The 26,963-nt window shown below is 47.5% G+C and overlaps 13 protein-coding genes across 13 annotated transcripts; 9 read left to right on the forward strand and 4 right to left on the reverse strand.

Moving 5' to 3' along the window:
• Positions 1-55: 55 nt before the first annotated feature.
• TRV_00426 (MIF domain protein) lies at positions 56-1,120 on the forward strand (the record flags this gene model as incomplete). The annotated part of the gene is made up of 3 exons (XM_003025319.1): positions 56-136; positions 219-491; positions 557-1,120. 3 exons carry the CDS (start codon positions 56-58, stop codon positions 1,118-1,120), a joined length of 918 nt encoding a protein of 305 aa, XP_003025365.1.
• Positions 1,121-2,547: 1,427 nt separating this feature from the next.
• TRV_00427 (uncharacterized protein) lies at positions 2,548-3,129 on the forward strand (the record flags this gene model as incomplete). Its single annotated transcript, XM_003025320.1, has 1 exon — positions 2,548-3,129. The coding sequence occupies one exon, from the start codon at positions 2,548-2,550 to the stop codon at positions 3,127-3,129; it is 582 nt and encodes a 193-aa protein (XP_003025366.1).
• A 4,652-nt stretch (positions 3,130-7,781) lies between these two features.
• TRV_00428 (uncharacterized protein) lies at positions 7,782-8,875 on the forward strand (the record flags this gene model as incomplete). Its single annotated transcript, XM_003025321.1, has 3 exons — positions 7,782-7,835; positions 7,895-8,215; positions 8,276-8,875. 3 exons carry the CDS (start codon positions 7,782-7,784, stop codon positions 8,873-8,875), a joined length of 975 nt encoding a protein of 324 aa, XP_003025367.1.
• A 250-nt stretch (positions 8,876-9,125) lies between these two features.
• TRV_00429 (uncharacterized protein) lies at positions 9,126-9,596 on the forward strand (the record flags this gene model as incomplete). The annotated part of the gene is made up of 2 exons (XM_003025322.1): positions 9,126-9,229; positions 9,257-9,596. The coding sequence occupies 2 exons, from the start codon at positions 9,126-9,128 to the stop codon at positions 9,594-9,596; spliced, it is 444 nt and encodes a 147-aa protein (XP_003025368.1).
• A 794-nt stretch (positions 9,597-10,390) lies between these two features.
• TRV_00430 (uncharacterized protein) lies at positions 10,391-11,177 on the forward strand (the record flags this gene model as incomplete). The annotated part of the gene is made up of 2 exons (XM_003025323.1): positions 10,391-10,714; positions 10,758-11,177. The coding sequence occupies 2 exons, from the start codon at positions 10,391-10,393 to the stop codon at positions 11,175-11,177; spliced, it is 744 nt and encodes a 247-aa protein (XP_003025369.1).
• A 242-nt stretch (positions 11,178-11,419) lies between these two features.
• Positions 11,420-12,739, forward strand: TRV_00431 (uncharacterized protein; the record flags this gene model as incomplete). Its single annotated transcript, XM_003025324.1, has 2 exons — positions 11,420-11,973; positions 12,040-12,739. The coding sequence occupies 2 exons, from the start codon at positions 11,420-11,422 to the stop codon at positions 12,737-12,739; spliced, it is 1,254 nt and encodes a 417-aa protein (XP_003025370.1).
• A 174-nt stretch (positions 12,740-12,913) lies between these two features.
• On the reverse strand, positions 12,914-13,501 carry TRV_00432 (GNAT family acetyltransferase, putative; the record flags this gene model as incomplete). The annotated part of the gene is made up of 1 exon (XM_003025325.1): positions 12,914-13,501. One exon carries the CDS (start codon positions 13,499-13,501, stop codon positions 12,914-12,916), a length of 588 nt encoding a protein of 195 aa, XP_003025371.1.
• Positions 13,502-14,573: 1,072 nt separating this feature from the next.
• Positions 14,574-15,453, forward strand: TRV_00433 (uncharacterized protein; the record flags this gene model as incomplete). Its single annotated transcript, XM_003025326.1, has 3 exons — positions 14,574-14,787; positions 14,855-15,032; positions 15,090-15,453. 3 exons carry the CDS (start codon positions 14,574-14,576, stop codon positions 15,451-15,453), a joined length of 756 nt encoding a protein of 251 aa, XP_003025372.1.
• A 729-nt stretch (positions 15,454-16,182) lies between these two features.
• TRV_00434 (uncharacterized protein) lies at positions 16,183-19,298 on the reverse strand (the record flags this gene model as incomplete). The annotated part of the gene is made up of 3 exons (XM_003025327.1): positions 16,183-18,587; positions 18,643-18,855; positions 18,926-19,298. The coding sequence occupies 3 exons, from the start codon at positions 19,296-19,298 to the stop codon at positions 16,183-16,185; spliced, it is 2,991 nt and encodes a 996-aa protein (XP_003025373.1).
• A 697-nt stretch (positions 19,299-19,995) lies between these two features.
• TRV_00435 (uncharacterized protein) lies at positions 19,996-22,016 on the reverse strand (the record flags this gene model as incomplete). The annotated part of the gene is made up of 2 exons (XM_003025328.1): positions 19,996-21,537; positions 21,600-22,016. The coding sequence occupies 2 exons, from the start codon at positions 22,014-22,016 to the stop codon at positions 19,996-19,998; spliced, it is 1,959 nt and encodes a 652-aa protein (XP_003025374.1).
• A 716-nt stretch (positions 22,017-22,732) lies between these two features.
• On the forward strand, positions 22,733-23,770 carry TRV_00436 (uncharacterized protein; the record flags this gene model as incomplete). The annotated part of the gene is made up of 1 exon (XM_003025329.1): positions 22,733-23,770. One exon carries the CDS (start codon positions 22,733-22,735, stop codon positions 23,768-23,770), a length of 1,038 nt encoding a protein of 345 aa, XP_003025375.1.
• A 162-nt stretch (positions 23,771-23,932) lies between these two features.
• On the reverse strand, positions 23,933-25,247 carry TRV_00437 (class V chitinase, putative; the record flags this gene model as incomplete). The annotated part of the gene is made up of 3 exons (XM_003025330.1): positions 23,933-24,559; positions 24,710-25,175; positions 25,222-25,247. 3 exons carry the CDS (start codon positions 25,245-25,247, stop codon positions 23,933-23,935), a joined length of 1,119 nt encoding a protein of 372 aa, XP_003025376.1.
• A 1,136-nt stretch (positions 25,248-26,383) lies between these two features.
• Positions 26,384-26,959, forward strand: TRV_00438 (uncharacterized protein; the record flags this gene model as incomplete). The annotated part of the gene is made up of 1 exon (XM_003025331.1): positions 26,384-26,959. One exon carries the CDS (start codon positions 26,384-26,386, stop codon positions 26,957-26,959), a length of 576 nt encoding a protein of 191 aa, XP_003025377.1.
• Positions 26,960-26,963: the final 4 nt, after the last annotated feature.

Raw genomic sequence — 26,963 nt, forward strand, 5'->3', positions numbered from 1 at the left:
CCACTTGTTTGCCTTGAGACTGCTTGGGGGGGTTGCTTCTGACCCCGTTTTGGCCATGGATGGCTGTGAGAAATTCCCTTCCAGTGCGCGCACAAAGACGCCAGAACCCAAATCTCCTCGCCATTCCATAACATTTGTAAGTCTCTTTCGCTTCCTACCGCTCATCTCTCCGACGGGGCGCGCATATTGTATCAGAGGGGTTGACTTGACGTGTCCAGTCTTCAACGGCCTCTGGCCCTTCGAAAAAAGATATAGTTGCGAGAGACCTGGGATGCGGCGGTTTTATGGGCAGCCGCAGCGGCAGTCCCAACCTATCAGACATGATCGCGGCAGAACAGAGCAGTATAAGAGAGGCCGAACGGTGTCGTGCGAACGAAGAGTTCAAATCGGGAGCTTCATATCCAGGTTTCAGGGAGAGAGTCTGCCTCGGTTCCCAAATCCTCGTCGAGATAAGAACAAACAAGAAGGTACTGCTTTTCCTCTCCCCTGCGGTATTGCCGCTTAGATCTGCCACAGCATTATCTAAGCGCAATAGTTAATATATTTCGTCTTCTAGGTTGACAACCCCATTGACACTATATCAAAACTAGTAGAAGAATTGAAAGTCTTATTTGACGGCCGTCCCGTGACGGTTACACTTGACGATGAAGTGAAGATCTCGTGTCAATTTGGAGACGAGCCAGCCTACATCGTCTTCGTGACAGCTCTATGTGACTTGTTGACACCGCGGCGCAGCTACCGCTATGCCTCCATTATCCAGCAGGAAATTCACGCGGCAATGCATATTCCCCCAACTCATGGTATCGTCAGACTTCTCCCCGCGTATGAACACCATTTCGGGACAGGTGGAACAACATATTACCAAAAAGTCATCGACCTGGAAAATGCATCAAAAGAAAACTCTAGAGTTGCATCCCGCAAAGCGAGTACTTCAAAGAAGTCAACATCATCTGTTGCACGTCTATTGAAGAGATCGACATCTAGATTTAGCTTCACCAGTCAAGTTAGCTGGAAGGGTGATAAGCAACGGGAATCGAAGAAAGATATCGACTCCGACGGGGGTTCAGTAGGGAAACAGAAGGTCCGAGAGCCCGATATTAAGGAGTATTCCGCGTTCTAAAGTTCTTTCTGTTTAATTTCATCGCTCCGGCCAGAGGCGTGGGCGGGAGAAATGTATAATTATTAAACTGGCAGGGAGGTCATCGAAGTCCAGGTCAAACACAACGTACCTATACCACAATTCCAAGCTGGCTTCTTATTTTCTTTGCGGGACATAGTTACCCTAAAATTGATCTTCTTTCAATCCATATTATTTTCTATTTACTCCAATGGTGGCGACACAACCTTGATATTCAACCTAGACTCCGCCATAATACTCTTGGATCTCTCCCAGTCAACTCCAAATAGCCCAGCATTAATACGACAGGACCATAGCCCGGCATCCCTTAAAGTACTATCCTTATCCGCCATACCTCCGTCAATCTGGCGTTTTAGGTCTGCCAAAGCCGTAGCCGTGTTCTCAATAATCTCATTGGGAGGGTTACGTTTGCCAGCAGCATAGTGCCAAGCTGTAAAGAGACATTATCCAATGCCGTTTGCCTGCTGGCTGGGGGAATGAATTATGTGTTCTTGCGTTTTCTCTACCTCCGCCCCTGCCCCGACCCCGACCCCGACCGCGTCCTCCACCCCTAGCAGCGCTTATGTGGAAACCCTGTGGATCATAATCGCCTGGCTGTGGTGGTATAACTAAAGCTGTCCCTTCAGGAAGTTTGGTTACTCGCTGTATAGCGTTATTGGTGTCATTTCCAGTCTTGGTATCATTAGTTGGATGGAGTCCCGTCTGAGGATTGGCAAGAAGGTCCAAGCAATATGAGCGATAAATCTGGTATGCCGCTGGGTACTAAGAGTGCGGGAGAAAAAAAAGAGAATTAGAACCACCAGCAATACCGTCTTCAATACCATGCCCTGAGCTGGATAAGGGGTATATGGGCACCGGGATCATACTCTATTCTTAAACTCAAGTGCAATACCTTTCCCCCAGGATCCTTGACAATTGCATGCGTCTATAAAGCAGTGGGTTAGTGTATGGGTATATAACTGTGAATGGCATAGAAAGAGGTACGGATAAGAGCAGCCCCTTCGGGAGCCAGGAATAAATCTCCTTCTATCTCGGTTATATTCTCCATATGTTGACAAAATGAAATCACATCAAAAAACCACGGTAAAGAAGTTGCTTCGGTTGTTATTGTGTTCCTTTGTTCTTCGTTGTGAAGTTGTCGAAGATGCGTAGCTGATTCAAGCTGTCCAAGTTGGAGTCATAACTATATCCCGATTAGGAACACCTGACATACCTCGGTCGTAACAACTTAACTCCGTTTCGCTTAGTAATTAATCACGTGACTACGCGTTTCGGCCATGACTGGGAACTTCGGGAGGAAACCATCGAAAACAGTGAGAAGTACAAGCAGGAATCCATGCTAGAAGGAGAAGACAGCGTTTGTGATACGGAGTATTGCCTGCGAATTTGCGAATTTGCGATTACGTATAATGGCCCCAGTTGAGACCAAGGGCAAGAAATTCAGCCGCCCGCAAAAGTACAGCCTGCAGACTCCAGACGCGACGAAGACGACCAAGAAGCAAACAGGCCAAAAGCCGCCCCTGAAGAGACGCTCAACAGCCGGGGAAAAGGATCAAACAACTCCTATCTCAACGACAGCCTCAAAAAGACAGAAGCAGACGAATGATACGCCACGGGCTAGCTCATCGATCGCCCTGGAAGATGAGGAAATGTCGGAAATGGACGACATGTCCTCTTCCGAGGAGCCTGACTACATACTTGCAGAGATAACTGCTGTGGACGGGCCAAAACAACATCCAGCAGATAATAAATCTTCTGATCCACGAATTGATTATAAGCTTATCACCACCATTCTGCACGAGGTCGCCTTCAAGAAGAAGAAAACTCGGATAACGAAAGACGGAGTGAAGCTATTTACGAAATATATTGAAAGCTTTGCCACCGAAGCCGTAAGCAGAGCAATTGAAGAAAAACGCATGAATAATGCTGCTAGCATGGCTACGCCGGCTACAAGAGCAGATATTGAGCATAGCAATTATCTAGAGGTATAATAACACCCTTTTTCCAGTCCCATTCTGCTGGTTGTGGTGGGGTCTTTGTTTGATTGTTGCTGACGGCCATCCATAGACAGAGGATCTGGAGAGAGCATACCCACAACTCATGCTTGACTTCTGATGAGAATAATATTGCGGCAGGCTCCCGCTATATTTCTCTTTTACACCTGATGATGAAGGAGGCGAGGGCCATCCTGACTGTTGATAGGCGGTCTTTTGCCAGGCACGCCGATTACTCCTATCTTGGGCCAGCCCAAATATGGGCATTCTTACCTCGGTTTTAGGCACAGTATGGCTGGTATCTTATGTAGTGTGCGGCAGGCTTTGTCACTCCGTACATAGTTCTCACAACCGCTGCCATCTTCCACCTATACCAATCTGCACGTCATGTGGTATAGTTCGTTGAACTTCGAGATCAAAAGTCCTCCAGTAAGGTACGTTTCTAGTGTATATTACAGGTATCGATGTACCAACCATTACCTGCTTCCTAACAATATTTACCCCTAGCAATAAAAAAAAAAAAAAAAAACTCGCCACGATCGTTTATCTGCTAGAACTTGGTATCTTTACCGGCGGCGTCCTAGCTCGTGGGGGGCTAATGCAACAAGATAAGCAGAAGTATGATTGCTCCGTTTACAGCACAGGCAGCGTTAAGCCGAGTGAAGAAGACACGAAATCAGCTTGCCAAAAGGCTGAAGGATCGTTCTGTCATCCGGAGATGGAGAACGATGAGACCTTGTTTTTTTTTTTGTATCATCGGTGCGGGTCATGACAACAAGGTCACTGCATTTGAGGAGGCTTGCAAATTCGGTACCCAATACCTCGTTTCATATAGGGAGCGCAAGTACGGAAGAGTTAGAGAAATACTCTACCTAATTAAGTTCTTATCAGTTAATGAACTAGTTACCCTCTCAGGACCAGAATGCAAATCATTTGAAGAGACCAACTAAGGTGCCAGAGCAAAAGTTACAGTTGCAATAGATGAAACCGCAGAGGACGCTTAAACCACAGTTCAAGATTCAAGAAAGTTAGCAGTCTCTCTTTGGATAATCACACGCTTACTCCATCTTAATCTCCATCAGATGCCCCTTTTTTTAATGGATACTTGAGGTGCACAGCTAGCTGTTTGAACTCCTAACGGAGCTTGCCAGCTGATGAGGATGTACTCCGTAAAGTAGGCAGATTTGATTCTTTAAGACGTCAAAAATGCTGGTACTTAACCAAGCGGGAGGCAACTGGGTGGGGCCTTTGTCGGAAAATAGTGGGGTTGAGAGTTTACACGCGAAGCTTGACTTCTTTAAGGTTCCAGGGCAGCTTGCTGATTGGTTAACTAGTTTTCGGCTCCATCAAACTGATGTTCAGTAATGGAACCGATTAGCTAGAACTTGATTCTCATATTGGGTCACGTATGTCGATGTGTAAACTCATAGTTAATTGGTACACTCCTATAATTGCCTAAGTAGCCAAATTTGTTATATTTTTAAGCCACGAACGAGGGATCGTACCTGGCGGAATATCATGATTACACGACCGACCCAGTTCTATACATTCAAGAATGCAGGTCTTACCAATATATCATTGCAGAATAGATCTTCGTTCATTAAGTGTGCGTAGCAATCTATAAGTAAGCTGAATAGAGCTGCCTTCCCAAGAAGGTCACCAGGAGCTCTCTTGCCAAAGCAGAAGGCGACACCGACTGCATCTTCAGGCACGACCCAGGACCAATGCACCTGCATATATTAATATCTCACCGGACGCTCCTTCCCTGGAGAACGTTGTATATTTCAATGGCAGGAGCATTGTGGGAAGTTTGTAGACAAGCATATCATTTCTTCCTGTTTATAGAGTCCACTTCTTTTCCAAATATTTTCAATCTTGCTCTGTTGTCTCAATCAAGTCACATAACACGGCTTATAGCCAAAAAAAAAATAATAATAATAATAATAATAATCTATACGGTTAGCGATAGCTTCTATTAGCAGGTCCTCGCTCAATATTGACTCTTAAGTCTTTCCACTGGGAATTTTGCATCACATACCCCGGACCCTCTATGTTTCCCTTTCTTCCCTAATATACCCCTCAGGATCCAAACCATCACAGTGAGTGTTGGGGATATCACATACCAGCATAATAGAATGACAAGTGAGTGTTCTTCACCTCTGAGCCTCGGGTAATGATGAGTTTTCTGTGGTAGTTATTAGTTATGATGCTGGCCATTTGGCTAACAAACCTGAGGAATAATAGGCATCCCTCAGAATATATATCATCACTGGGATTGCTAGCAGAACAGAAAGGCAAGTGATAAGTGTTCACAACCTCTGAGCCTCAAGCAATGATGAGTGGTGTGTGTACTTTGATGCCGGCCATTTGGCTGACAAACCTTGCTTCTTGGAATAACAGGCATCCCTCAGAATATATATCATCATTGGGATTGCTAGCAGAACAGAAAGGCAAGTGATAAGTGTCCTATACCTCTGAGCCTCGGGCAATGATGAGTAGTATGTGTACTTTGATGCCGGCCGTTTGGCTGACAAACCTTGCTTCCAGGAATAATAGGTATAGGCATCCCTCAGAATATTTATCATCATTGGGATTGCTAACGGAACAGAAAGGCAAGTGATAAGAGTCCTATACCTCTGAGCCTCGGGCAATGATGAGTTTTATACGACTTTTTGATGCCGGCCATTTGGCTGACAGACCTTGCTTCTCGGAATAATAGGTATAGGTATCCCTCAGAATATTTATCATCATTGGTATTGCTAGCGGAACAAAAAGGCAAGTGATAAGTGTTCTATACCTCTGAACCTCGGGCAATGATGAGTTTCATATGACTACTTTGATGCCGGCCATTTGGCCGACAAACCTTGCTTCTAGGAATAATGGGTATAGGCATCCCTCAGAGTCCGTATCATCATTGGGATTGCTAGCAGAACAGAAAGGCAAGTGATTAATGTATCCAGCTCAGAACTGCGGGCAATGATGAGTCCCCTGTGGTAATTATGATGCCGGCCGTTTGGCTGACAAAACTTGCTTCTAGGAATAACAAGATATCCCTCAGAATCTATATCATTATGGGATTGTTCGCAGAACAGAAAGGCAAGTGATAAATGCACTCTACCTCTGAGACTCTGGCAATGATGAGTCCCGCGCCGTGACTTTTATGCCGAACATTTGGCTGACAGCCCTTATTTCTAGGAACAACAAACTATCCCCTCAGAGTCCATATCATCATTGGGAATGCTGGCAGAACAAAAAGGCAAGTGATAAATGTACTCCACCTCTGAGCCTTGGGCAATGATGAGTCTAGTTGGTAACTTTGATGCCGGCCGTTAGGCAGACAACCATTTCTGGGAATTTGCTCGATGTGGCCCTCGGAATCCAAGTCATCACAGGGGATAAAGTCTGCGAAGTATGTGGTTGGAGAAGGTAGAAAATGCGTGGGTATCATATAGGTAATGGGCAAGGTGATGGATCGGGTAATAGGTTGAGCAGAATATGAATCAAAAAAAGCATGTGAGCACACGCAGACAAATCACAATCATAGCAGTGCCATAACAACATAACATTTTACTACTGGGTCTTTTAATGCTGCTAATATTTAGCGTTATTTGTTCTGCCTAATGTTGGTCGAGAGATTCCATGAATCACATAGCATTAGCCAGTCCAGGGCACCTCGAAGTGGTTGTTATAGGGTAGACAGATCACTGTTTGCTTCTGGCAGCGTGTCTTGGGTTGTGAGGGTACCTGCTTATAATATAAAATGCTTCTCTCGGGAGGATGTGCACTCAAGGATTGGCTGTTATAATTTGGTAATCTGGGTATAATGTTAAGTATCGTAGTCTCACTAACTACGGCCTGCCTTCCTTAGGACAAACCAAGGGGCTGTCTAGGATAATCAGTATCCATCTCGCTAATTCCCGTAAAACGAGGTGTTGGCATCTCCGCTTTCGCTTCGTCTCACGGCTCGGTTCTTGGGCACGGTTCGTGGTCTCGCCGTCCTCCGTCGATTCTCAATAATCTGGTGGTGTTGATGTGCTGATTATTTTGGTCCCGTTGGTGGCTCGTCTCGTTCCGTTCAGCTAGCTATATTGCATTTTTTTTTTTTTTTTTTTATTTATTTGTGGACGTAGACCGTTTAAATAATTATGTCGTAACCAAGTGGCGTTCATTGTGTCATAAACTAAATCTGGATGGTGGGAGAATATTTTGGGTTAACTATGTCATCCACTCCGTACGGCTCGCACACAGCATACGGCCCAAGGTTCCACGGGTATTCAGGCCTTTTAGTTTGGCCGGTGGTTAATACCCTGAACTATTTCTTTCTCTCAAAAGGTACAGAACGATGATATATGGAAGTACATGCCCAAGAACCCCAATCTCCAGGATATTGGATTTAGTGGACGAAACGATAGTAGCGGGTTCAAGGGTAGGCAACTCGGCCGTCTGGCGGCCGTCTAGTTGATAGCTAGCTAGATATTCACATGAGCACTTTGTAGCCAAGTCGTCAACCCCCCGAGCGCAGCCGCGCCAACAGCCGCGCAACCGCCATGCCCCACTTTTCTGCTCGCTGACCAACAGATCTCTGCGACAGCAACATCAAGCAGAAGTGACAAGCTACAAGCCGGAATGCACTCGCACATTCCGCTACGATGAACGACGCATCGACGGCCCTGCTCACCGAGCACTTCAGCTATACGCCGCTGGTACGCGTGAATTTGACCGATATGCCATTCCATCACGCTAACTCATTGCACAATAATAGTCTCTTATCGACGACGTCATCAACTCGGTAAACAACCTCATCTACCAGGCAATATCGAGCCTTGAAGATGGGCTTCAATCAACGCCTCCGGAGAAACTAGGTTTCAGACACGGGCCCGGCACTATCCCGGACACGGATGACGATGGCAACATACAGTACCCTGAGGCTAGACTGGAAATAGAGAACGGCCTGCACCAGCTCGAGACTCTGCTGGAGGCGACTGTCGACAAAGCTTTTGATAAATTTGAAATTTACGTGTTGAGAAATGTTTTAACGGTCCCTGAAGACTTGACTGGATGGATACGGTTGAGCCATCATGAGGTTAGATCTTTCCCACTTTTACCTGTCTAGCCGACTCACGACTGAGTGTTTTATACGTAGGGGTTGTCACTTGAGCCAGCTCGGGAGGGCGCTCCAACTGAAGAGTCATTGACGTTACAGAGGCAAAGGCTCCGAGAGACAAAAAAGCTTAATCGTATGTTGACACATGAATGTGCGAGGAATGATGCGGTTTTATCTCAACTGAGGTCTATGGTTGCAACTGTGAAGCAGAACCACGACGGCGCTACTGTTTCTGTAGGTGCAAATGGTAGCGCAGATATGCAGCTTCCCAACCTCTCTTTTCTGCTCTCTGACCCTCGTGCGAAGAAATTACGGATGGGAGACGGAGGTGCTGGCCCGTCCCATACTCCCCTTACAACCAATACGACCTTCATTCTTTCACAACTACCTGCTCTTCGCGCCGTGTTGACGCAACTACGCACGAAATTACAGACGCTTCCTAAATCCGTCGGTGAGATGGATCTGGATCAAAAGAAGGGGGAGAGAAGAGAGTATATTAATAGCAGGGCTAAGCTGCATCTGGAACGAACGAGCGGAACCGGTGAATCCGAACATGGCCACGGCGTTATTCGAGGGAAGAGAATAAACCCTGAAGAGGTGCAGGCACTCGAGGGTGTTGCAACGACTTTCTCAAAGTGATCATTGGTATATGGGTTGAGGAACCACGGTAAAAACTATGATCTTTTAACTTTAACATTTTCCAAAATTGTCGAGCTAACTGTCAATACCGTCATAAGCCTGATAAAGTCTGCCCGCATATTCCAGAGAATATAAATGGCCTTCTCATCTCCCTGGCGCAGTTGTGCTTGTCAGTTCCTTGCTACCCACCTGCACTGACGCTTTTACAGCTGCCTTCGAGTGAGGGAAGAGAAAAACTAGCTACACAGCCATGGCGGCAGGAGCTGAAACAGAACCATCACGTTCGTGTTTGGCCCTAACGAAGATAATCACAAAGTACATTACTTCCTTCTTCTGGCCTACCCCTGTAATCAAGTAAGTTGTTTTTAACGGCTCGACTAGCTGGCTGATAGACCCCGATCCTGATAATGCATCTAGGAAGCCTTCAGACTGGGGAAAGAGACAGCCATTTATCAGGACACTTCAGGCATCAAATCTCATCGAAAAACACTGTGGAATTGCTATCCTCATGTACTTGAACAAGACAGAAGATTACCTCTCGCCCCAAGAGACCCAACAGCTGGCCGTTCTGCTCAGGGAGCGAGGCAGGTTCGTCACTCACAAAGAACTCTTGGTCAGACAGAGCAAGGCCTTAAATAAGAGTGTAGTCTCCAGGCTAGAAATTCTTGAGATACTCGTCATTGAGCAGCGCCTCATTTTTGGCCGTTTGAGGTGCAACTAATAAGCACCTGTGCAACTGCTATTTAATACTCTGTTCTGGATATGTTCACATCTGCCGGCTATACTTATGTCCGATGAAAGCCCTCGCCTTAGTTACTTATTGTGTACGGAGTATGCGTTTACCAATCTCCCAGTAGAACACAGCATTTCAGCAGGCGCATAGGTAAAGAAAAATCTAAATACTTGTTATCTTCACTATTTTTCCTCTTTAACGATCCCTGCAACCACCGGCGTCAAGCTCATCAGCCAGTCATCTCTGCAGAAAAGGTCTGCAGGTCCCCGGCGCTTAGACAAGATTTCGACCTGCATTGGACGACCGCCCATACAAGACATGATTGGCCCATGGTCGTCATGCTTCCTATGCATGAATCCCCCCCAGCGAATGAATTGCGTATCGCGGCATCGCGGTGGGACGGGCCCTGGTCGTAAAGTGGTCTGGCTGCATGAATATCATTATTCCATGCAAGCATACAGAGTTCTTGAGCAACAATGCACGGGCTATTTTTGGATCCTGCGTTCGTGCGAGGAGCCTTTAGTAGAATAGATAGAGTCAAAGCCGGTCAGCGCATAAAAAAAAAAACGATAAAGTGCAGACATTCTCCTCTTCTCTTCGGTTTGTCTCTTCTCTCTCTCCCATCATTGCAGGCCAATTTTCTTTTGCATACGTTCTTCTTCTTTCCTTCGCTCTTTATATCTTTCATTCTTCGGTCCCGGTGCTGGTTCGCCGCTTTGAATAACTGTTTATAATATATTCGTTAAATATTCCAGCTCAAAAACTACGTCCGAATTCCAGAAATGTCGCCTACAGCTTCCATCGCAGGCTCCCATGCTCCCTCCGCAGCGTCGGACCGTGATGAGTCTACATACCTTGCAAGAAGCCGGATGATCCACTGGGCTCGCATCGCCTTGACCTCACTCTCGCTTGTCCTTGCAGCAGCAGCTGTTGGTAGTGAAGGCCATGCACTCAACTACTACAAAGGCACAGTCAAATACAGCAAGTTTTGGCTTTCTCTTTGGCCAAAGGAGTTGGACCTAGGTCCAAGCACCGCCACCATTGTCTGCGGGACTATCCTGCTTGTCTTCAACCTAGCCTATACCGTTGTTGCTGTTATGCCTTCTGTAAGTTGCTCTTCAATTTGTGCGCCTCTCCACGGGTGTATAGACTGATGGAAGACAGCCACGATCCCGAGTGCTTTTGCTAAATGCTTTTATCACCATTATTGCATTTTCCGGCTTTGTCGCTTCGGTAGCAGCTGTTGCAACGTCAGTGATAGCGTATAACCCCCACTACACTGACGGAGGGGCACAACTAGGCCAGACGCTCAATTCGTGGACATGCACCTGGAGCTTCGGCGAGGGCGTTGACTCCGACGGGGCCACAATATCTCCGGTAGTCAACTTCGGCCGTCTTTGCAGGGAGACTCGCGCGTCTCTTGCCATCCTGTGCGTCTTGATCGCGGTCCAGTTCCTATCATGTCTTTCGGCGGGCTGCGGATGGTGGTTAGAGGTTGAGATGAACAAGAAGAGAAGATTCGCTGCGTCTGCTGAATCACAAGTAGAGAAACATCATGAGGCAGTGTAGGAAGCGTATCACCACGACCTAAACAGTCTGCGATATCACGTCATCTTCTTATGTCTTCTTCTTTCACTCAATGGACTTTTCTACCGCAACTTGTCTGATATTTGTTTATTATTGTATCTTGGAACATGGACCGAACAATGGGTGGATGACTAATCCTGACAATGTATTAGGTAACAAGGATGACTAATATATTACATAACTTGACGGAAAGGATAAACTATGATACGTTAACTTACTAAGCCATGACTAATCTCTTATCTTTATCAAAGCGACCGACAGGGAAAAGAAGTCGAAAGGAAGCAAGAAAGACGAACAAACGAGCAAAGATGGCGCGCGGGAGTAGGATAAGCGCAGATGGCGGTGCGGATGGAGGGGATGCAGCTGTTGGGGCTGATGCTATACCCCAGGAAGATCCCCAGGCTTACAACTCGGAGGAAGACTCAGACTTCGACGAGCAAGCAGCAGCTCAAGATGCGGCGGAGAGCGCATCGGAAGCTGAAGGAGAAGGAGGAGATGTGGACAGCGAGAGGCCAAGGAAGAAGAGGCGACTCTCTGGTGAAGGTAATGGGGCGGATGCGGACAGCGATGAGGAGTTTGCGGAACCCGAGCTGGAGTCCGGAGACGAAGCTATGATACAACATGCGAAGGAGAAGAAGGAAAAGAGACGGGCCCAGAAAACTGGAAGTGGAGCTGCAAACGGTGCAGCAGGCAGCGAAAGTGATGACTTTGACACAGACGACGATGATGAGGGTGGCGAGGGAGGATTTGTTCGCACTCGAAGGATGCGCATGAGGGTGTATGTCTCCCGTGTTTTCTATCTATAAGAATCAGCAGCTAATTGAAACAACTTTCCTGTTTATAGGCAAGAAGAGAAAAAGGCACTGGCAAAAACCGATGGCGCTACAATTGACGTTGACTCAATATGGCAACAGATGAACCGGCCGCAGACACAGAGTGCGGCGAATGAGACGAAAAGCAGTAACGCAGATATCGTCATGGGGGAAACACAGGCCACGTCCTCGAATCTCCCGCTGGAAGAAATGATAACCATACGGCGAACGTACAAGTTCGCTGGGGAAATGATAACTGAGGAAAAAGTCGTTCCGAAGGACTCTGCTGAAGCGAAGCTCTACTTCTCTACATTGAATGCAGCTAAGAAGAAGGCTAAAGGAGCAGAAGGAGAAGCAGATACAGCTACAGATACAGACTCAAAGGCGGATGGGGATGGGGAGATGAAAAAGCCGCTACGACGACCGCTCCGACGGTTCTCCCGCTTCGACCCTAACCCACCGGACGCTATCAAGAAGAGCTGGGAGAAACAGGCTGCCGTCGAGACACCTGGGGAGGAAGGAAATACAGCCAAGGGCCCCAAGCTGAACACTGTGATGAAGTCGAAACTCGACTGGGCCGCGTACGTCGACCGGGAGGGCATCAAAGACGACCTAGATGTACACAGCAAGGCGAAGGAGGGCTATATGGACCGGATGGACTTCCTGGGCCGTGTAGACGCAAAGAGGGAGGAAGAACGACGGAATGCGAGACTGAAGAATGCTGGCTATTGATGCCAGTCTGTATCTATATAATAATATATGAAGTGTATGAGTGTATCAACATGAAGAACATGAATTCGCAGCATCACGGCATCACGCATAATCAACCACCCTCTCGACTATAATCACAACCACCAGCCAAGGACCAAGACAACGACCAGTTTATGGAGTCCAGCGTATCGTGGCTCAGTTCAGCTTCGCTCTCGTCGCTCGGAATCGTATCAGGTCGCGCTTTGACGGCGTCATCGACGGTATCTCGTACACGCCCAGCTGTCTCTCCACCTCCGTGAAGCCCGACTTGAGCAACACCTTGACCGAACCCATATTCTCCGGATCGCAGTAGGCTTCTAACGTGTCGAACTGCGGCTTGTTGGCCCAGAAGAGCTGCATAAATGCGATGACGGCCTCGGTCGCAAAGCCGCGCCCCCAGGCGGACTGGTGAAAGGTGTACCCGACCTCAGGCACAGGGTCTGATTGAAAGGTGCCCATGGATCCGATCATGCCGCCGGGCCGCAGGGGAGAATCGGCCGGCGCATCTCGTTGGATCTCCTCGAGCTCGGAGGCAGGCAAATCGGAGCGGATGAGGACGGCGTAGTTCTCGCCCAGCGGGTTGTTCTCCAGCAGCAGGCCGGACATCCACTCACGGCTGTCCTCGAGCGTCTTGCACTGTCCCCGGCTGCTCCAGCGGGTGGTATAAGCGTTCGACCAGATCGCATGGAAGCCCTCGAGGTGCTCGCTGGTGATCCGGACCAGCTCGAGCCTGGCAGTCTTCATGGTTGGTTGTGGGAATAATCGCTAGTTATCTATCAGCAGTCGAATCGCTGTGGCTGGGATACGGATACTATTGATATTGGCCCGGCTGGTGCTATAATGTTTGTGTTGAGGTTAGCTAGAACGAGGGATCTCTTTCTCTCTTTCTCTCTTTCTCTCTCTCCTTCCTTTCTCTTTGCCTGGAGGTCGAGAGGGCTATAAATATATGCCTATCTCGTGTCTACGCTGAGTCGCTGCGCCCCTCCCCCAGAGCCAACAACCAACTGACTAACTGCCAGCGTAGTTCGTTTGTTGGCGCCGGCGATGCCATGAGCCTAGCTAACTAACTAGTTAACTAACTAGTTAGTTGGTTAACTAACCAGCGGCTCGAAGTCGGAGTCCAGATGGGATCAGTCGACCCTGAGCTGGGCCCATCGTCCGGTTCTGTTTTCGGAGATACTTACCGAAGGGTCTATCAAGTCGGCTGTTGACCATCCAGGGGACATCTCGTATAAATAACGAGTTACCCATGGAGACGACGATGGTTATGATTCACCTTATTCCGTGCGGCTGGTCCAGAAGGAGCCCAAAGGGAGCGTCAACGAGAGTTAAGTTACAGGGAAGACCCGGCCCGGGATAACTCTACCTTGATAGAACTGATTGACTGCATGGTACTACTACGTATCATCACTCGGAGACGGTCTTTACATAGGACTTCGCGGCCTTCATAACTACTCCACGGTGCTTAGTTAATTGGCCGGGCACGGGAGCCTTGACAGGAGGCCACGATTCTTATCCGCGAAGACGCAGTTAATGGCAACTATTAATATTATTAAATGGCCGGCGAGCTATAATAATAACATCACCAGCAAGTCATGCAGCCAGCCTCCACAACCTCTCGGTGGAATTCTCCAGCCCCACAAAAGGGTAAACGGATTAATACTTAACTAGGTACTGAACTAAGAGGGAGGGCCGGAGTGGCGAGTTTCAATAAATAATAAATACCCACGGGCAACACGTCACCGGGGGAGATCCATACTCTAACAGCCTCTCAAGTTCGTATACGGAGTACAGAGGGCCAATTTGGACAGCAGCCATGAAAGAAGACGCCCCAATCCTCTATCCAAACCAACCGGTTGGAGAGCGTGTTGGTACTTATTCTAAGGAACACTCGACTGGCATTCCAAAGCATATCATCGAATATCATGAACATGTCCGGGAGACATTGCCGGATACGGCAAACTACATGATTTCCATCTCCCAGGCGCAGGCCATGTGCTTTCTTGCAAAAACTGTAGGGGCAAAGAGAAGTGAGCTGCTCCCATTGCCGGACATTGTGAAGTTACTGAGATGTTGACGGTTTATCCCAATATGAAGTTCTTGAAGTCGGTGTCTATGTGGGACTCTCCAGTCTTGTATGGAGCACCGCGGTTGGTCCTGAGGGCAAGATAACGGGACTGGAGTTCGACTCTAACTTCGCTAAATTGGCCGAGGAGGCCTTTGAGAAGTATGGCGTCAAAAATGTAGAACTTGTCGTGGGAGACGCGCTCGAGACGTAAATCCATGCCATTGCCTTTCAAAGTTTACAGCAGCGGTCTAATTAAGAATATAGTCTCCCAGCTCTTGTTCCCACTGAGCCATACGATATGATCTTCATTGATGCTCAGAAACGAGGATACCCAAAGTATCTGGAGACTATTCTTAAGTGCTCTCAACCTGGCTCACAGAACCGTCTGCTTCGCCCTGGTGGACTGATAATCGGCGACAATACCCTCAGATGTGGCTTTGTGGCCGACGATAGCGAAGATAACCCCTGGCGTCAGCATAACTGGGGTGAACATCGCAGAGAATACTGGAAGTCGGAAGATATTATTTCCCTACGGGCATATAACGACGCCATCGTGAAGTCAGACCGCCTGGAAAATTGGCTCTGCCCGCTATGGGATGGTGTAAACATCACTCGACTGCTTGATTAGATACCATTATCGTATGGATCCTTATCAATAACTATTGTCGCGTAACTACTTTCTGAATAATTCATGGCAATTGGTTCTCGCATTACTTTACACGTTATGGTATGCTAGGAGTCATTTAAAATGAGATAAATTTGCTACCAGTTGAAGTATGAGCACGATTAAAAATGTACCTATGTAAAGCATCCCCATCCCAATTGACATGAATGTAAGACGAAAACCACCTATTATCCCTTCCCAGTAAGGAACCCTAAAGAACCGTAGCATGCAGAATCATCAATGACTGAACCAGTGCCGGATGGGCTGAAAATTATCAAAACAAGAAAAAAGAAAAAAAGAAAAAAGAGAAGAAAAGAAGAAAGGAAAAGAGCTTGAAGAAGACGATCGAATTGGAACATCAGGAGGAATTACTTGGAATGAAAGCAAGTTACACCAGGAAGATGCAGAAAGGGAGTTGGCAGGATGAGTCGTGTTTTGAAAATATCGTTTCTTTCAACAGTCCAGGCCCGTAGCAATGATGGAAGGGGAAAAAAAATCAAGAAGACAGAGGGAAGGGGATATCATAAAGTAAACGTCACAGGGGAAGGGTTCAAATAAAGAGTAAAAGAGAAGCCCCGATTGATATCCAGGCGACAACACCAGGAAGCTGCAAGATAACGCCAACCTTGGCTGAAAAAAAAAGAAGAAACAAGAGAAACCGTATAAACAACGTAGAGTACATGTTATTACTATTCATGACATATTGTTCCGCTGCTGCTGCTGCTGCTGTTGTTGTTGCTGCTGTTGCTGCTGTTGCTGTTGGAAAGCATGGGCCCTGGCGATAGCCATCTGGGTGGCGGCACGGTTTTTACCAGACTCGGCATCCCTTCGCATGATATCATTGACATGGTTTTGAGCAATTTTTCCCAGTCCATTTACGTACTGCATCTTGATATTGGGTGGGTAATTTGAAGGCGGGCCGTACTGAGGCATGACCCTCTGGGCCATCTCGGACTGCAGACGAGCAAGATGATATTCGTACAGCTGCTTGTACTGGAGGCTGACAGCCATCTTTTGACGGTTCTGTCCGTTGGCGGCGGCGGCAGCAGCAGCCATAATCTGCTGCTGTGTCATTTGGGGTAATGGTCGTTGCTGACCTTGTTGGGCAGCTTGCATCTGAGCTAGCTGCGCTTGGATAAGGCTAGATTGGTACGAATTTTGCATTTGGGCGCCCGGATGTCCTGGTTGCTGCTGTTGCTGCTGCTGCCCTGGCATCATTTGCTGATGCATTCCTTGCTGTGCAAGAGTGTTCGCCTGGAATTGAGACATCTGTTGCTGTGCCATCTGTTGGTTATTGAGATTACGTTGCGCTGCAAGTGCATTTTGCCGTTGCTGTATCATTTGAGGTGTCATCATTGTCCCATTCATAGGCGGGTTGACCATTGCCTGGGTCATAGCGGGCGTTTGGGCCATCGTAGAAACATCGGGGCTAGGGTGAGCCATTCGCTGAGTTGGGGTAATATTCCGCATTATCGGAGTTCCGTGCATCACAGGAGTTCCATGCGTCATCTGAGGCGTGCCATGGGCGCTATGACTCTGTTGGCTACGAGTGGTAGCCATAGGATGGCCCATGGGAGCCGGATGGCCATGTTGCATGCCAGAGGAGACTGCCATGGGACTTCCTGCACCTTGTGCAGAGCTGGTCATTGCCATTGGCACGCCTTGATTCATAACATGAGGCGAAGGTGCATGGGGAGTGAGGTTTCGAACGATTGGTGAAGAGTGGGGAGCTTGTGAAGCAGATATGATATGCTGTTGTTGGAGTGTGACTGGGATACCTGAATTCCCTTGCGAAGTTGGCCGCATATTATGAGATGCAAGGAGTTGAGACTGGGCTTGTGCCTGAGCCTGAGCCTGAGCCTGAGCTTGTGCATGGGCATGAGCTTGTGCCTGAGCCTGCGCCTGGGCTTGAGCTTGCGCCTGGGCTTGGGCTTGAGCCTGTGCTTGAGCCTGGGCTTGTGCTTGCGCCTGAGCCTGCGCCTGGGCTTGAGCTTGCGCCTGGGCTTGGGCTTGTGACTGAGCAGCCTGTTGGGCATAGAGTTGCCGACGGGCATCATCTTGCGATTGGCTTTCTGCTTGACGCTGTTCAAACTGTCGACGCTTCTCCCGTTCAGCTTCCTGTTGTTGCCTCTTTGCGTGATCTTGTTGTAGCTTCCGCTCGTGCTCTCTTCTGGCCCTTTCCTCGTGCTGACTGCGGATATTTTCGAGGGTTTTGAATCTAGAGAACCGGGGTTCAAATGGAACAGCACCTCCATCCCCGTCGACCACGGCCGATTTTGCAGCATTTGCGCCTGCTGAGATTGCCGGTTCAAGTCGTTCATCCATGATAAGCATAAATCGCTCCTCGGCAGCAGCCAGAGCTTCATCAGCCGCAAGCTCAGCAACAGTACGTCTTCTAGTCTTTGGTGAAGGTGGTTTATGACAATGCAAGGGCGATTCCAGAAGTTTGAGCAGCCGCTGACTAGCCTCTAAGCTGTCAACAGGTTCAAGATATAATGGAGGAGCAGTAGCAAGGATCAATTTTGCCTCAACTTCTGGAATTTCGTGCGGCTCAACAAGCATCTTCTGGCGCTTTGCTGGGTGTCCGCGCTCCAAGGGAGGAGCAGTAGCAGATAGTGGAGTGGATGGCTGAGCAAGAGAGGTAGAGTTCGAAGTGCGAGAACCATTGAGACCTTGAGATTGGCGACGTTGGGGGGATCTGGGGTCGGGAATCATAGATAATATAGTGAGTTCGGCTTGTAGCGAACGCGGAGTAGGATGCAAGACCGTGGTGAAAACCTTAGGTCCGGTAGCTTTGCTGTTCGTAGATTCTTCGGTAAGAGGTTGCTTCCCTTTGAATTTGCTGGAGTCCAAAGCGTCGGTTGATTCTGAAGATGCAGACGGCTGCACAGCCTGACCAGTTGTGGTAGGTTGAGTAGTTGTGGCATTGGAACTGGTCTGACTCTGTTTGGGGTACGGGACATAGGAAGAGGGCGTCATGTGTTCATTGTAGTTATGGATGGAAAATGGGATAAGTTTCTGCCCGGATGAATCTTTTGTGACAGGAGCAGGGTCAGCCGAAGGAGACCTATGGTCAATCACTCGGACGATTAAGCACCCTATATTAACATGTTAGTTCAAAATATGCTAATGCGCCATATATCTAGGACTTGCCTTCATAAAACCGCACATTCCCCATGATGAGCTCCTCCATCATGTCATGGGGTACTGTGCCATCCTTAAGATGTTCAATGACCACTTTCATTTCCGAGTTATAAGGAAAGCTACCATCCTGCTTATCGAATCGAAAATGAGTTGGGTGAAGGTGAATGGTCAAAGAAGGCGGGAACTTTGCATATTTCTTCAAGATGTAAGAAGTAGTTTTGACTACACTCAGCCGATAAGCTTGACGTTAGCAGTGATAACAAACAGAATTGTATGACAGAGCTGCGCAAACAGATGTAAGGGTCCCCACCATATGGCTCGACAAGTTTTTTAGCCTGTCTACCATCCGCGCTGCCATTACCCATGGCATGGCGCCTGGTTGATGGGCGTTGTAGCCGTGACGAAGGGTCTTGCGGTCTCTGAGATGTGTCTCCGTTGACCTTCGCCACCGGCCGCCCACCAGTTCCATTCGCAGCAGTACCGGAGGATGAAAAAGTGCTGAATGGTTTTATAGCTCCGGCTCGGCTCATAGAAGTGGAAATAGGTGAGGAAGATGTTTGCGCCGGCCGGGAGCCGTTGGCGCCAGACTGTACGAACGTTGGGGGAGGGGGCCGCTTCATCTTGCCCGGATGTGCCATGGGCTTGGTGGAAACTGCGGTAGCCATGGGTTCGGCAGGCAGCGAGCTACCTCCCACCGGGTATTAAGGAGGCCCAGACGCTATGGAGCGAAGAGAAACGCGCCCGATAGTCTAGGAACTGGATGCTCGGCTGATATGCCGGACATGAGGGGACGGAGGCCTGGCGAGAAGACGCCGTTCGCAGGACGGGCAAACCGGGCAGTAGGCAGACACCAAATCGGAGACTCAGATCGTTGAAAGAAACAGTCAGCGAAGACACTGACGCAGCGCTGATGGCGAGTTGAACAGGCCGCCGGTCAGGATGAAGTCATGCGAAGTTCATGAGATTTCGATCTTTCTATCTTTCGTTTCTCTGTCGTTGTCTCGATGCTTAATAATCAGTCATGTGATAAATATTAGTAATAAAGATGACTATGTTATTAGTAAGCTGATATTTTTATTTTGACGTTAAAAGAAAAGTTGAAGAAGACAACAAAGTAGACAACGACATCAACAGACAACGAACGGGAGCGAAGTTGCTGAGAGATGCGGCCTAGGGGGGAAGTTGATGGGCGGGCTCTTTCTAAGGCACTTGACTAGCTAGGATATACCGTCAATACCCATTTTTGGAACGAAAGGAACTGCGAACACTACGAGACCATATTCTATTCTCTTGAAAACAACAATAATGAATGATAACACCAGGATGTAAACCTGGGATGACCATTTCCAAGTGGCTAGGCACCTAATCGTTGCCCACGCATCCATTAGTGAAACCTCCAGAAGAAAACGCTACCTTGTTGTTATCAAAGCACCTTGCTCGAACCCATATAGGCGTGTGGAACTTCAACTCCCATTCCATTCCATCCTTGTCCGGCTCGTCAAAGTACTTGAACTTGAAGGCAGTAACTCCGAGCCCAAGGCAACCTTTTATGCTTGGCAGGATAGTCTGCCGCCCAGAGTCGTATGTAGACCAGCCGGCACCATGAAGTTTATAGTCGGAGTAAACGGCTTTATACCACCCCTCACAGCTTCCGTGCGGTTTTTTGATCGGTGGCCATGGTCTGTTTTCTCGCTTGACATTGATCTCATAGGTATATCCTCCCCTTACCCATCTGCCTCCGAATTTCCAGTTCATCGGGTTGTTGGCATCGTTACCATCACACCCGTTGATAATCCGGTTGAATGAAAACAAACAGTCTTCTTTAACGTATTTCTGAGCGCCATTCGACAACCTTAGCTCAAATGTATGCTCGTCCGGAGTGCCCTCATGAAAAGTCTGAGACTTTCTCCAGTTGATGGTATTGTCGGGTGCCTTTATGCCATTGCAGAATGTTTTGTAATTTTCATTCATTCTATCTGGGTTCGCATAAGCTTTACGACCCTCCTTCTGCCAGCACTTAAACTCGGATTTGGCAGAGCAAAAGTCCTGCAGCAACCCGAGCTGTTTTGACCGCAGGTATACTATCGTCTCAAGCGTGAACGCACTAATCGTCTCATGACCTTTTTCATTTGGGTGGAAGAATCTTCCCCACCGATCGGGCAATCCAAATCCAAACGTCCAGTCAAAGCTGCCGTCGCCCGGGCAGCCTGGGGGGTCAGGAGCCCTTGCCCCAAGTTTATGCAATACCTCGTTTCGCGGATCGGCTGATTTGTATAACAGGGAGTTATATATACTTTCCAATTCTAACTTTCGCCGTCTCTCAATCTCATTTGCGTCAGGTTCCTCACGCTTGGTTATGAGACATTCGAGAAATGATCGTTTATGTGTGTCAGGTTTGAAAAATTGAAGCTCCTTTGTTTTTGGGTCAGGATAATACCCCATGGAACCCGGCTGGCAGAATTGTCCAGAAACTCTTATTGGCCACGGGTCCCAGTCTGACGTTGCGATGGAATAGCCAATTCCTGAGTCTTTCGATATCTCTTCAACAACCTCTTCGGTTGCCTTGTTGATATGCTGCACCAGAGTATTGAATTTCTTCCGCCTTTCGATGGTCAGGGGTAAAGGCTTAAGAAACAACCCAGGAAGCCAAAATGCCGATGGTATTTGTGGAAATGACCAAGATTGGTCCTTTGTGCACCCTTCATCTTCAGTGTTAAAAAACTGGGCATATTTGTTAAAAACGACGATTCCATCCTTTTTCATTTTATCATTCAACGCCTTAAGGATGCTTTTCAGATTTGGCTTTAGGATCGTGTCAATGTTGGTTTGTGCCTTATCGAGAACTGCCTGGCACGATTCCTCTGAATAGGTCGGCAGAAATATGCAGGTAGTGATGATTTTTGACTATTACTACTTGTTAGTTCGACGAAATTCTCCTTCACGGACCTCTTCATTGAAAAATTTACCAGACACAGGTCATTTCCTCCAGCTGTTAGGACTACCAAGTTTAAGTCCCCCTTCAGCGCTTTTGCTTGCTCGTATATCTGAACCGATCGATCGCCACTACATGCAATGTATTGAAAGTCCTGAACTACAGACCCGAAGAGCCTGTTGAGGACTGCAGGGTATGCGAGGTCATATCGAGAACAACTCCGATCACTCTTGCTTTGCGAGTATGGCCTTCCTGCGCCAATGCCTGCGGTGAAGCTGTCACCGATAGCCGCCCATCTTTTCACCCATCCGAAATCCGCAGCATCCTTGATGTTTCGAGTTGAAAGGGGGGATTTCGGCTCGGTAACTGCTCGATCATAGCTGTGGCTTTTTATCGCAAAGCCATTAACTATGCTCGTAATTGCTATGATAGCCAATGCAACCTTGTCCATCTTGCGGATGATGGTAGTGCAAAACAGGCTAGGTAGTTTACCTCCTACATTGAATATAAAGACTACGAGGTATACGGCTTAACCCTCAAGTATTTAGCACTTGGAGGAACCAAACGACTGTCGCGAGAGTTGTGAGCAATACTGTTGGCCTTGTGTTTCTCGAGAATACCAGAGCCTCGACTCAAACCCATCATGTTGTTTGGCATTTATCCCCAATACCTTTGGTATCATTTGTGCCAAGGAAGGGAAAGCAAAGGAAAAATAGATATGGCTATAATATCAAGTGTATTGGTTATAGCCTGCATTATCTATAAAACGCTGTTATAGGTACCACGGCTAGAGCTATGGTCTGTTGGTTTTGACTACCTACTCGCGTTTGCAGTTGGACTTATATACGGTACAACTGATGAGGATACCAGATACCACGGCTTTCAATGAGTCTCCTTTGTTTGTCTATGAGGTAGTACAGCGAGGCTTTATTAGTATGCATTTGGCAACCAAAATCGCGGCCCCATAGTAACGAAAAAATGCTCCTATACCCACAATGCCCGATTCAGATAGACATAAAGACGAATCTTGACAAACGCCTTGCTGCTCTGCAGTTGCGGCCGGATCTAGATCCGACGCCAATCTCATAAGATGCAATGATCCGTAAAGCTCTACAAGACGATTTGCCTTGACATTCATAGCTTTGAGTAATTATCTAGCTATCGGTCATGGCTATCAAGGTTATATTGATATTTTTCTGCTACATTTTCGCGTCGACATTGAACGCCGGACACCCTTTATGGGAGTACTCCCAACGGGATATCAAAGCTAATAATGCAAGTCATCCTCTTGCTAAACGCTGGGCAACTATCAATCCAAACTTAGGTACCTTTCATCTATGGCCGGATAAGACTGTTCGCTTCGTCTTCGAAGATAAGAAGTCAAAACAAGCTCTTGGACCTTGGATTGTTGCGGCAATGGAGATATGGTATGCTGCAGGACTTCCCAGGGATTTTAAAATGACCGAAGTCTCCGAAAAAACAATGAAAAAGGAACGAGCGAATATCCTGGTTGTAAAATTCACTACAAAGCCGGCCCTATACGCAACTCCCGCAATACCGCCGAAGGATGAAAAGAACGGGATTAAGGGGCCTACCATGCTTCTAAACATAAGGAATGACGTTGGAATGCTAGACATCGGGGCCAATATTGCCCACGAGATCGGACATGTCTTTGGATTATTACACGAGCATCAAATACCTGCTTTCTGGGGAACCCCTGGACATTCAGAGTCGTTATTCAAATTCAATTGTGAAAACTTGCAAGACTATCAGAAAGTGACAAAGGGGCTGTCTGCATCAGAGATCGAAAAGGCCTGTACAGACCGTGCCACTGCTATAAAACTGAGGTTCAGCGCTTCAGAATATCTTCCTATTCGCTCAACAATCATGCGCACGCCAAGGGTTCCGGCTGTACCGACTGCCGATGATGTTGACTGGGATTCTATAATGATATACCCTAGCGGTTCTGGAGCTGCATCTCCCGACGGTACTGGTCCTGAAAATGACTTACGAAAGAGCGTTTTATTAAAAGCCAATGGTGATAAAATCAAGCCAAATCTCGCCCCAAGTGACCAGGACGTAAACGCTTTGATAACTCTCTACGACGTTAAATTTAACACACCGCAACCAAAGCTACTAAACGACCCGTCACACCCGGATTACTCAAAATTTAAGGAAGAGTCATCCAAAAACACAAAGTGTTAGTGAGCAAAAGCGCCTTTCTTTCTCGACTACTAAAAACGACTTTCTTTTATGCTGAGCTTGAGTACGGGCCTTTATTTTGTTTTACACTGGTTAGCAGTAGCGGAGTAACTGAGTTATGGAATTATACAACTAAACGTAAGAAACTAGAAGCCTAATAGACTCTCATAATTCCTCTTTCTCAGGCCATACTGTCCCCAAGTCCGAGCCTAGGAATGATAGTGGCCCTTTGGAAACTTCCGTTTTTGTCTTGTTCATGGCAGCTCCCAGAGCATCTATCAAAGTCCCGTCATCTAGATCAATAGCCCAGACCATAACGCCTCCAAGACAGCGTTTGTTAGCATAGTCCATTTTGATTTTCAGTGTTTCTTCGTCATCCCAGCTAACCCACTGGTCATTGTCCCAAGTGATTAGTTTTGCAGCTGCTTCAGTGTTCAATTTGATAGTGGCACCTTGTGAAATGACCTTCTTGATTTCTCCAGCCGATAGTACCCCAGGCGTTCCCGTGCATTCACCTCCATGAGCTCCTGACTTGAATTCACACCCAGGGTCCAAGCAATTCGGGTCCTTCATTGTGAAACTTCGGCCGTAAAATCCCAACCCCATCACCACTCGAGCTGGGTTAATGTTATTACGCCAGAGTAGTTCCAGGGCCATGTTGATTTCTGTAAGGTTTGTGTGAGCGTATGCATGTGAGCCTATAGATTTGACGCCAGCGTCCCACGTCCCGTCTAGAAGTCCAACATCAGTTAGTGAGGGGCAGGAATGCATTCGGGAAGCCTTGGGAGTGGCCTACGGATGTCGTATGTCATGACGTTGAACCAATCCACATGTGGTTCAAGGTTCACAATATCGAAACCACGAAGATACCAATATGATGCCGGCTAAGAATGACGTTAGAAAGGCTGTTAAATGTACTGTACCTAATGGAAAGAAACTGACCAAAGTTATTGAGAGACCAAACTTCCGGCCAGTCTGGTTTAACCGCCGCCTGAGCCTTCGTAGGAATGTAACAAAGTTCTTGAAGTCTTCTGGCTTTCCCGCTCGATCATCCGCCACAGGGTATTCCCAGTCAATATCAACTCCATCGAATCCATTGTTTAGCATAAAAGTAATAAGTGACTCGAAAAATGCGTCTTGTCTAGACTCTGATGCCGCCAGATCAGAGAATGTAGTCCGTGTAGGCCCCGGATCATTCATAGCCCAACCTCCTATAGCAATCCAAACCTGTAGATCGGACTGATGATCCTTCAGTGCAGTTACTCTTTGGTAGAGTGACCCTGTCTGAGGGTCCATTGAAGCAATCCGGAAAGAATGGGGATCAATTAATGCAAATGCAAAGTTGATATGGGTATAATAGCCTAAGGGGATATCCTCTGGCTTCATAACTATGAACACTTCAGTCCATCTGTAAGAGAGACAACGCTGCATATGGCTAGCATAGTCGAACTTACCTCCGCAAGGCCGCTGCAGATTCCATCCCTCATAGTAGCCAATTACTCTTGAATGGGCAGATTTACCATTCCCGCAATTTGGAGAAACAACTGTTGCGCCTCCACAAAATTCCGATGTAGTTCCTACGAAAACCCCGTTAGACTGAACCTGCACCATCGATATAACTACTAGGAAGTCTTACCACAGAAGCCGAACTTGCTGCAGCACACATTCAGGGGACATTTTTCAGCATTTGACCATTTCTTGCCCCATCCCGGATCACATTCGCTTTTTGAATTACACGAAGATGTGCATCCTGGTCCACAGAACTTAGGTCCTAAGCCACAGACGCCATTACCGCTGCGATCTCTAGACATCCAAATCAGTCTAACGAGCCCTGTTTTCCTTGGATGACGGCAGCGAGATGAATCAACAGTCATTACTTACAGAGGGCCACAACACCCGAGCTTGCACTTTCTCGTAGCCGTACATGTATACTCCTTGTTATCGGTCAGAAGCTTGCTGTCACTACGGGGAGCAGGGCTAGACGAAGCAAAGGAAAGCAGAGCTGAAATGGATAAGAGGGTCAAAATAAGGATCCTAGATTTGTGCAGGCCCATCTTTGGATTCCTGGTGCAATATAATTTTCGATCTTAGCTATTCAGGGGTAACTAGTTATTAAACTCTGGCTCCAAGGGGAAGCATATAAGCCCTTAAAACTACCACGACAACAAACAGGTAGTTATGATTTTCTTCTTTATCTTTTATCCCTGTTGCGTAGTTACAATGACACAGCCTTAGGGAGACAACCGTTTCTAACTCTCGTCCACAGGAGTGTTTGTCAGTTGGTGAAAGTACCTAACGATGAAAAAAAAAAAAAAAAAAAAAAACCATCCAACAATAATGTCGTCTGTTGAGACAAGTAACTAGTGAGTTAGCTGTTGCGACGACAGTTGCATCGGGGTGGAACCGCGAAGGCCCAGCTCGCGGAATTGTTATTCACCGCACCATTTAGTCGTTTGCTGCATCTGGATCGCCCGATAGGAAGTCGAGTTTGTATATAGAGATCGTTTTACAGGATATCAGGCATACGATAGCCCTGAGGGAGGGAAAGCAATAAGTGCACTTACCTGTATCCGCTTCGTTATCAAGCCCAGCCCTATCCATAGCTGGGTTGTTAGAATGACTTGCCTCGATTATATCCTCCTCTTATGGGTATGCGTAGCCGTTGGAGGCCAGGCTGTGAGCCAAACCGCCTCTGCCCAGAAGCCTAGTATACCCGGAGAGACGATGCCAGCTGGTCCTACGAAACCTAGGACTGCTCGGAATTGTAACAGATGGCACACCGTCGAAAAGGGAGATACATGCCCCAAGGTCGAAAGCATCTATGGAATCTCACATAACCAGTTCCTAGAGTGGAATCCATCGGTTCCAAAGGACTGCTCTCGAGAGTTCTGGCTGGGTTATTCATACTGCGTTGGAGTGAATGGCAACCCAGTAATTGCCACCCCTATCCAGACAAATCTGATAAATTCAACGATGACATTCCCAAGCACTTCTCCTACAGTTTATTCAATCAGAAACCCGGTCACATCGGACGAATTTACTGTCTCGTCAGTGGAAACAGCTTGGCCGCCGAAAAGAACCCAGCCTGGACAGCCGTCATATTGCAACAAGTGGTATCATGTCAAGATAGGCGATACATGCAATACTATCCAGATCCTCCACGGGACATCAATGACACTCGAAGAGCTGTGAGTCA

The sequence above is a fragment of the Trichophyton verrucosum genome (genome assembly GCF_000151505.1).
Source record: "Trichophyton verrucosum HKI 0517 chromosome Unknown contig00034_1.f1.exp, whole genome shotgun sequence".
In the NCBI taxonomy this organism is placed as follows: Eukaryota; Fungi; Ascomycota; class Eurotiomycetes; order Onygenales; family Arthrodermataceae; genus Trichophyton; species Trichophyton verrucosum.